This window comes from Mercenaria mercenaria, unplaced genomic scaffold (assembly GCF_021730395.1).
Source record: "Mercenaria mercenaria strain notata unplaced genomic scaffold, MADL_Memer_1 contig_1123, whole genome shotgun sequence".
In the NCBI taxonomy this organism is placed as follows: domain Eukaryota; kingdom Metazoa; phylum Mollusca; class Bivalvia; order Venerida; family Veneridae; genus Mercenaria; species Mercenaria mercenaria.
The window spans coordinates 59,587-70,115 of NW_026459099.1; the positions used below are offsets into that span (position 1 = coordinate 59,587).

General features: G+C 36.3%; 1 protein-coding gene across 1 annotated transcript in view; it reads left to right on the forward strand.

Moving 5' to 3' along the window:
• The window catches only part of LOC123554113 (remodeling and spacing factor 1-like), a 61,722-nt gene extending 51,712 nt beyond the window's left edge, over positions 1 to 10,010 (forward strand). Inside the window, exons 12-15 of the mRNA XM_053532341.1 lie at positions 433 to 484; positions 1,258 to 1,345; positions 4,151 to 4,391; positions 9,000 to 10,010. Coding sequence (XP_053388316.1) covers positions 433 to 484; positions 1,258 to 1,345; positions 4,151 to 4,391; positions 9,000 to 9,123 — 505 coding nt within the window. The 3' untranslated portion in view covers positions 9,124 to 10,010. The remainder of the gene's footprint in view (positions 1 to 432; positions 485 to 1,257; positions 1,346 to 4,150; positions 4,392 to 8,999) is intronic.
• The last annotated feature ends 519 nt before the right edge of the window (positions 10,011 to 10,529 follow it).

The following is a 10,529-nucleotide window of genomic DNA, read 5'->3' on the forward strand; positions in this document are numbered from 1 at the left end:
CAAATTATTCCGGTTCATCAAAAAACATGGCTGCCAGGGGGCGTGGTCACTTTTCTTCTCTGAAGCAGTAATAGCTAGAGCCTTGATATTTGGCGTGTGATACCAGATTTGTAATGTCTACCATAATTGTTCAGATTATTGCTCTAGGGTCAAAAGTGTGTGTGACATGTATAAAATATAGGCTAACATAGAAGAAACCTAACTCTGTACTTATTTAAACACATTTGAAGCATTGTACAAGTGAGCACTTTAGGGTCAATGACCCTGTTGTTTTTAATTGCAGTTACTAATAGTTAAAAAGACTTTCTTAATTTTGAGCGAAGATTCATCACTTATCTGCAGGAATCCTTCTTAAAAGACCTGGATTTATGTAAACATTTTTATCTTGTTTTGTAAACTGATTCAGTTACAAAATTGTTTTTTATATTTTAGAATATCAGTGAAAACCTTTAGTATTGACTCAGAAAATATTTTGGAAGTTGAGGTAAGTTGATAATAAGTAGAAATAAAAAGAATGCTTTTGATATTAATTATAATAAGTTGAATGTATAACATACTGATTATTCAACATGTATGCAATCTTACTTCTTTTATGTCAAAAACGAGCCCACGGCCATTGCCACCGTCTGACAAGGAATTTGATTTTTCAGCTTATCAAAGCATACAGTGCTTAAGGTTGAGCTGTTGTGATCACTGTATTGTCTGTCTTACTGAAAGAATATTTATAGCTATAAAACTTCATAACTGTTATAGGCAAAACATACATTTTGACTCTGGTTTGAAATTTGCCACATTTTCTACTTGCAATGTTTCAGGTGTAGTTTAAACCAGCATTATCAGTCATTAGTGTTTAGCATGACCAAGCTAAGAATTGTCACCCTCTTGTCCAACCAAGAAAATGGAAAATGGGCTCTAGAGCATACGGGATCTTCTTCATCAGCAAAAGCTTGAAAAGTTTAAATTATGTCGATGTGACTCTCAACCCAACACAATTGAGCCGCGCCTTGAGAAAACCAACATAGTAGCTTTGCGACCAGCATGGATCCAGATAAGCCTATGCATAACTTTCAAAGCCTATTGCAGTTAGAGAAACCGTTAACGAACAGCATGGATCCTGATCAGACTGCGTGTATGCGCAAGCTGGTCTGGATCCATGCTGGTCGCAAAGCCACTATGTTGGTTTTCTCATGGCACGGCTCATATGTATACCTTTACATTTTTAGTCTTTCTTATATAATGAACATTGTTATATTGTAGAGACGATCTTGTCGCACCAAGAGGGAGGTCAGTTACAATGAGGCCAACTATGATAAGATGATTCAGAAAGCTGTCAAAGAGATGAACAGTATGTACAATTTTGATAAAATGCATTTTGTGATTCGCTTTCTGCCTATAACCTTTAGCCAGCTGACAGTAAGTGATTTTGCTGTTACAACAAGTGCAGACCAAGATAAGCCTGCATGTTCGTTCAAGTCTTTTACTGAATATGACTTGGTCCAAGTCTTCCTTGTACATTACCTGCTTTGGTCTAAGTCTTATAAAGATATAACCTGAAAGCTTGGCTTGCCTCATGTCTTCCATCGATATAACATAGCTGGGCTCAAGTCTTTCACTGATGTAATATGGCTTGAAATAAAAAGATGAGTTATTGTCATAACCTGAGCGATTGTCGGCGTCTGCGTTGCCTGATTAAGTTTTATGTTTAGGTAAGCTTTTCTCCTAAACTATCAAAGCTATTGCTTTGAAACTTAGAATACTTGTTTACCACCATAAACTGACCCTGTATAGCAAGAAACATAACTCCATCTTGCTTTTTGCAAGATTTATGGCCCCTTTTGTACTTAGAAAATATCAGATTTCTTGGTTAAGTTTTATGTTTAGGTCAACTTTTCTCCTAAACAATCAAAGCTATTGCTTTGAAACTTGGAATACTTGTTTACCATCATAAACAGACCCTGTACATCAAGAAACATAACTCAGTCTTGCTTTTTGCAAGAATTATTGTCCCTTTTGGACTTAAAAAATCAGTTTTTAGCTCGACTATTCGAAGAATAAGTAGAGCTATCCTACTCACCACGGCGTCGGCGTCACACCTTGGTTAAGTTTTTCGTACCAGTTCATATTTTGACAAAGTCTTTTGAGATAAAGCTTTGAAACTTTCAACACTTGTTTACCATCACCATGTCCAATTCTAGGCAAGAGTACATAACTCTGTCAAGCATTTTGACTGAATTATGGCCCCTTTTGACTTAGAAATCTTGGTTAAGTTTTTCGTAACAGTCCACATTTTGATAAAGTCTTTTGAGATAAAGCTTTGAAACTTTCAACACTTGTTTACCATCACCATGTTCAGTTGTAGGCAAGAGTGCATAATTCCATCAAGCATTTTGGCTTAATTATGGCCCCTTTTGACTTAGAAATCTTGGTTAAGTTTTTCGTACCAGTTTATATTTTGTGTAAAGTGTTTGACATATGGCTTTGAACCTTTTATAACTTTTTCAGTATAATAGTCTTTATCAAAAGGCAAGAGTACATAACTGTGTGATCTTTTTGGCTGAATTATGGCCCTTTTTGAACTTGGAAATTGGTTCTGTTTTGTATATGTTCATGTTTTGTCAAGACTATTTGACATATGGCTGTTAAACTTTAAACACTTGTTTATCATTATGATTATCATCTGTAGGCAAGAGTACATAACTCTGACAACTATTTTGGCTTAATTATGGCCGTTTTTCGACTTAGAAATTTGTTCAGTTTTCCTTACAAGTCAGCGTTTTGTCAAAACTATTTGAACTGTGGCTTTGAAACTTTTAGCACTAGTTTATCAGCATGATTTCCATCTGTAGCCAAGAGTACACAACTATTTTGACTGAATTATGGTCCTTTTTGGACTTGGAAATTAGTTAAATTTTTCATACAAATCCATATTTTGCCTAACATATAACTTAACATGTTTGCTCTCATGGTCACACATTGCCATTAGTGCAAGACTAATGGAAATCCACAAATACGGGAACATTTTTTGTTTAATCCATTTTTTCTTTTGTCTGAAAATCTGTGGAAATATTTTGACCCCATTCTTCAATCAATTCTTCGAATAGTCGAGCGCGCTGTCATCCGACAGCTCTTGTTTTGGTTAAGTTTTATGTTTAGGTCAAGTTTTTCTCTTAAACTATCAAAGCTATTGCTTTCAATCTTGCAACACTTGTTCACCATCATAAGCTGACCCTGTACAGCAAGAAATATAACTCAATCCTGCTTTTTACAAGATTTATGGCCTTAGAAAATATCAGATTTCTTGGTTAAGTTTTATGTTTAGGTCAACTTTTTCTCTTAAACTATCAAAGCTATTGCTTTGAAACTTGCAACACTTGTTCACCATCATAAGCTGACCCTGTACAGCAAGCAACATAAGTCCATCCTGCTTTTTGCAATAATTATTGCCCCTTTTGGACTTAGAAAATCATTTTCTTGGTTGAGTATTATGTTTAAGTCAACTTTTCTCATAAACTATCAAAGCCATTGCTTTAAAACTTGCAACAGTTTTTCACCATCATAAGTGGACACTGTACATCAAGAAACATAACTCCATCCTGCTTTTTGCAACAACGATGGCCCTTTTTAGACTTAGAAAATCATGGGTAGGACAATATTTCTATTATACAAAAAAAATCAGATGAGTGTCAGCATCCGCAAGGCAGTACTCTTGACAACATTGTTATTGTTAGAAATATCAGCAACTGCTTACTCCTGTCATTTGATAATCTGTCAGGAGACCAACAAACATACCCATTCATAGGTCACACATTGTACCACTGCAAAGAGATGTACATTTCCTGTAAAATGCAGTTTAATGGTCGAAGTAAAAAACTTTCATCAATTAGTAGACTTATTTTTTTTCAAGTTGTAGTTATTCTCAGTGCTATACAAATATTCATGCATACCAGACAGAATTTTCTTGTGTTCCTGCTGGTGCTGGAAAAAGAATCTATCACTAGTTAAAGGTGTGAATTGAAATATCTGGCCTTCAGGTAAATGTTTCATGGTAACTCGTCAGAGCCTCGTTACCCCCTAAACAGTCTTCGAAGTGCCAGATATTTACATCCTCTTTCAACCAGTGAAAGATTCTTATAATGTTCTAATTTTCCAGAACCAAAAAAGGACAGAAGTTCATCTGATAGCTCTGATAGTGAAACAGAAAGCGATACCAAACAAACGTCCAAACTGGACCACAAGCAGCAGAAGAAAGGGAAGGCTACAAAGAGGCAGAGGGACGGTACTAGGAAGTCAAGGCGGGTGAAGAAATCCAGTTCATCAGGCAAGAGTAAAGCAAAGAAAAGAAAATTGACAAGTTTAGAGGATGACAGTGGTGGCAGTAGCAGTGAATATTTGTAAGTGTTTAGTTCTTATTGCTTTGCCTGCTCATGATTTTTATGCACCCCTTCGAAGAAGGAGGGGTATATTGTTTCGCAGATGTCGGTATGTCTGTCGGTCAGTCAGTATGTAGACAAGCCCGTTTCGGGATGATAATTCAAGAATGCTTGGGCCCAGGATAATGAAAGTTGATTTTGAGATCAGTAGGTCAAAGGTTAAGGTCACAGTGGCCTAGAACAGTTAAATGGTTTCTGGATGATAAATCAAGAACGCTTAAATCTAGGATCATGAAAATTGACAGGAAGGTTGATCATGACCAGCAGATGACCCTTATTGATTCTGAGATCAATAGGTCAAAGTTCAAGGTCACAGTGAGACGTAACAGTTAAATGGTTTCAGGATGATAACTCATAAATGCTTTGGCGTAGGGTCATGAAAGTTGACAGGGAGATTGGTCATGTCTTGCAGATGGCCCCTATTTATTCTAAGGTCAGTAGGTCAAGGTCACAGTGAACAGTTAAACAGTTTCTGAATGATAACTCAAGAATGCTTTGGCCTAGGATCATGAAAATCGATGGAGAGGTTGATCATGACCAGCAGATGACCCCTATTGATTTTGAGATCAGTAGGTCAAAGGTCATGGTCACAGTGACTCAGAACAGTTATATGGTTTCTGGACAATGATTTGAGAATGCTTGGGCCTAGGATAATGAAACTTGATAGGAAGGTTGATCATGATCAGCAGATGACCCCTATTGATGTTGAGGTCAGTAGGTCTAAGAACAAGGTTACAGTGACCCAGAACAGTTAAACAGTTTCTGGATGATAACTCAAGAACACTTGGGCCTAGGATCATGAAACTTAATAGGATGGTTGATCATGACCAGCAGATGACCTCTGTTTATTTTAAGGTCAATAGGTCAAAGATCAAGGTCACATTTACCTAGAACAATAGAACTTTTGTATACAATGATTAAATAATTTCTGTTCCTTGTGCAATTACTGAATGCATCAAAGGGGGCATTTCATGTTCTACAAGCTATTGTTTTCAATGATTTGAATTTGTAATAAAAGAATGTTGATTAAAAATAAGAGCCTGGGACCAGTTGTTAAAATCTTTAACCGGCTGTTAAATTAACTGCTGGTTAAATTTTGATTCAAAACACTTGTCTTGGTGGGAAACACTAGTATGATGTTTTGATTTTATTGTAAAGAGTTTTCAATTTCATAATTCTTAACTCATACATTTGTTTTTCTAAGTCTTCTAAAATGTCGAAAACTTACCCTAAAAGTTAGTCCACTCTTAGCTTAATTCCCTGTTAAAGTTTCGAACAACAGGGCCTAAATGTAATTGTCAAAGGTTGAGATGTAAATTGTTTACTAAAATAAACCATGAGTCTTTAAATGCAGGGCAATCTACAGACTAGCATCAGTCATTAGTGTACTTTAAGATAAAAATCGCTGCTATAAAATCTTCTCAAGTAGCACTTTCTGAAGAAAAAAATTACAGTATCTTATCTCTGACTCTAATGACTGAACAAATGCAATCTGAACTGGCCTGGGTTCAGCCCAGCTAATAATCACCATAAAATTTGCAGATCATTACAAATTTATTCATGATGTAACATAACACTTGGTTGACTCCAGTACCATGGATCATAGAACCCTTAATGGCCTTCACAGTTTGTATAATGATGTGCTTGCCAATAAGTACTTTTTATTAAGTCTCCCACCACACAGTGGTGTTGGAGACATATTGATTTACTCCAGTCAGTCTGTGCGTCTGTCTGTCACAAAGCTTGTCCGCACTCTAAGTCAGACATTTCTCATCCATTCTTCACCAGACTCGAACAAAATGTGTTTGACCATAAGACCTCAGCGAAGTTTAATAACTAACCAAATTGGTCAAGGCGTATTGGAGTTACAGCTCTTGAATTACCAAAAATTGGCCTTTTTACTGTTGTCCGACTCTTAAGTCAAACATTTCTCATCTGATCTTCACCAAACTTTAACAAAGTGTGTTTGACCATGAGACCTCAGCCTAGTTTGATTACTGGCCAAATCAGTCCAGGCATTTTGGAGTTACGGCCCTTGAATTACCGAAATATCTGCCTTTTTATACGCCCAAAGGGGCGTATTATGTTATGACACTGGTGTCCGTCTGTCTGTCTGTTAGCAATTTCGTGTCCGCTCTGTAACTCCTGAACACCTTGAAGTATTTCAAGGAAACTTGACACAAATGTTTTCCACACCAGGATGACGTGCAGAGCGCATGTTTTGGATGACTTGAAGGTCAAGATTACATTTAGGAGTCAAAGGTTATATCAGTTTGTTCCGTGTCTGCTTTGTAACTCTTGAACTGCTTGAAGGATTTCAAAAGAACTAGACACAAATGTTCACCACACTGAGACTACATGCAGAGTGCATGTTCCGGATGATTTGCTTCAAGGTCAAGGTCACACTTAGGAGTGAAAGGTCATATATGACTTTGCTTTGTTTTTATTGCTCTGCATTGCAGTGCTATTGTTTTTATTTGGCAGATAGCTCTTTTGTTCACATGCAATAAAAAGTTTTGAATTACTTCCCTTTTACGTTACTATAAATAGCTGGTTTTAAAACTTTTTAGCTCACCTATCACGTTGTGACAGGGTGAGCTTTTGTGATCGCCCGTCGTCCGTCCACAATTTCTTGTCTGCACGATAGAGGTTTCATTTATGATTTTATTTTAACCAAACTTGCACACAACTTGTATCACCATAAGATCTTGGTTCCTTTCTTGAACTGGCCAGATCCCATCATGGGTTCCAGAGTTATGGCCCCTGAAAGGGCCAAAATTAGCTATTTTGACCTTGTCTGCACAATAGCAACTTTATTTATGATTTGATTTTTACCAAACTTGCACACAACTTATATCACCATAAGATCTTGGTTCCTTGAACTGGACAGATCCTTTATGGGTTCCAGAGTTATGTACCCTGAAAGGGCCAAAATTAGCTATTTTGACTTTGTCTGCACAATAGCAACTTTATTTATGATTTGATTTTTACCAAACTTGCACACAACTTGTATCACCGTAAGATCTTGGTTCCTTTCTTGAACTGGCCAGATTCCATTATGAGTTCCAGAGTTTTGCTTTGACCTTGTCTGCACAATAGCAGCTTCATTTATGATTTGAATTTAATCAAACTTGCACCAAACTTGTGTTACCATAAGATTTCTTTTTTCTTTCTTGAACCAGCCAGATCCCATAATGGGTTTCAGAGTTATGTCCCCTGAAAAGGCCAAAATCAGCTATGTTGACCTTGTCTGTGCAATAGCAGCTTCATTTATGATTTGACTTTAACCAAACTTGCACACAACTTGTATCACCATAAGATCTCTATTCCTTTTTATACACCCTAAGAGACGTATTATGTTATCGCCTCGGTGTCTGTCTGTCTGTCTGTCTGTCTGTTGGTTTGCAATTTCCCTTCTGATCTGTAACTCTTGAACCCCTTGAAAGATCTAAATAAAGCCTGACACAAATGTTCACCTCATCAAAACTATGTGCAGAGTGCATGTTTTGGATGGCTCACTTCAAGGTCAAGGTCACACTTAGGGGTCAAAGGTCATATGACTTTGTTGTGTGTGTATATTGCTCAGCATTTGCGTTGCTTTGCACTGCTCTTGTTTTTATTTGGCAGATCCTTTTGTTCACTTACAATATTTTTTTTTTAAATTTTTTCGCTTTTATGTTACTTTAAATAGCTTATTTAGTAACTTTTTTATTATTGGCCATACGGAAAAGCCGAGACCACTTTCCTGTGGTACAACACGGATGGTACCTCCAATTTATAAGTGTACTTTGACATATCTGTACCTTTAAGAAAACTTAACTATATTTTCTCATGATTCTTTTGATTGATCTTGATTATGATTTTTTGACTTTCTTGTCCTTAAATGCAATGATGACAGGTGAGCGATATAGGGCCATTATGGCCCTCTTGTTTATTGTTGGCCGTAGAGAAAAAACAGGACCACTTGTCTGTGGTACAACATGGATAGATGCAGTTACAGTAATTTCCTGTAACTAGTTAATACTTGACCTGTATGTAGAAAATATATTTATGATAACACCATCCACCCACAGTGGTGTGGGAGACATATTGATTTACTCCTGTCCGTGAGTGTGTGTGTGTCTGTCACAAAGCTTGTCCACACTCTAAGTTGAACATTTCTCACCTGATCTTCACCAAACTTAAACAAAATGTGTCTGACCATAAGATCTCTGCCAAGTTCGATAACTAGCTAAATCGGCTCAGGCACCTTGGAATTATGGCCCTTGAATTACCAAAAAATCCTCATTTTGCATGCACTTTTATACAGGCAAAACGTACCCTATACTTCTAAGTAGTAGTATAGGGTGCGTTTTGCCTGCATGTAAGCGCATGCGAAATTAGTACCATAGGGTATGTTTTGGGTGCACGAAAGCGCATGCGGAAGATGATAAGGCAGTTGCGGGAAACATGTGCTTTTCTCAAAAGCGGCTGTAGTTTATCTCTTTATATTTTTTTTTACTGTGTATTATGTATAAGTTTGGACAAATCCACAGACAACATTAAACCAGAAATCATGTACTTTTTCAGGGAGTCAGAGGGTAGTGAAAGTTCTGACACAGAGGGACCTGCTCCGGATCAGGAGGACATGGCAGTGGGAGGGATCTACTTCACATCATCAGGACGTAAAACTAAGAATGTTTCATACACTTGAATTGTCTCCAATATGTATATTGCAATGTTGGAGAAACCATGGAGAATAAACTATGTTACAGGCAAGCGGCATTGTAGCTGCAGGACAAGAAAACTTGTCTCATGAACTTGCTTGAATGGTTGTATATTAGCGTGCTAAACATAGAAATGTTACTTGTGACCATATTTTACAGACTGAAAAGCATTTAAATTTGTTGACATTGGATATTCGCAGAATTGATTCTTATTGAATGATGAAACACAATGTACTGGGTAGTAAGATGCTTTAAACAATGTTTAAGGTAGTTCTGAACATTTGATATACCGGAAGTGATGGCGTAATGTCATTTATCCGGAAAACGTAGAATAAAGCCTGGATTCGGCATACGGAAATGGAAATCATTTTATGAATTAATGACAACCTGTGAGTAAATTTATTAAAATGACACTGTTACTATATTTCTAAAGACAAATTATGACATTAAAACATACGACAGATTAAATAATTCAAATAATGTCTCAAAATTAGTGTGGAATATTCGGTGCACTGTAGTCATGGTGAAATATCTCAAAAATAAACACACACACCTATACCATATTATAGACCACATGATTATTTACAACTGTTAGAAGTTTCATTAAAAACTACATTGTAGAAAAATTTCTACTCATGAAAATGCTATGAAAGTTATCATTTTCCCATAGACTTCCATTATGGAAATTGCGTGAGGTCCAAATTTTTCAGAACTACCTTAAAAACACATACTTCCACGTTGAATATTGTTTACAAGAGATTTTTCTCACTTTCTGTGCATCATTGTCATCTACATATTAAATAGTAAATACTGAGATGGAATAGATAAATTTGGAAACTCATTGGTTATGTATATGATTAAATAACTGATTAGATGTGACATTCCAGTTTATAATTTATGGTTCTTTTACCAATGTATTAAAATATTATTGTACCAGCCAGTTAAGATAAGTATACTTTATACTTTCAAGCAGATTAATTTGTCTATTTGGATGATTGTTATACTTTAGTTTACTTCAAGTGAGCATTGTTTAATTGCTAACTGCATTAATTTTTTCTATTGATTATTTCTTACTGCCAGTTATTAGTCAGAAGGTTTACATATAGAAATCATACTGTCCACCTGTGTATGCTTGTCAGGCCAAACTACATTTTGTATTAGCTTTTGCTTTTAAAGTGTTCAAGGGATCTCAATGAAAAGCATGAGTAGAGGATGTATCACACACAAGAGTTTGGTCTGTACCATCAAGCTGAAGGTCACACATACAAAGAGCATTAACCCTGTGCATCAGCTGTACAAGTTAGGGTATGATTACTTGCAAATGGATTTCTTCATATTTATTTTAGTTGTGTTTTGAAGTGATCTGGTAACCAATATTAAAAAATTTAAGCCT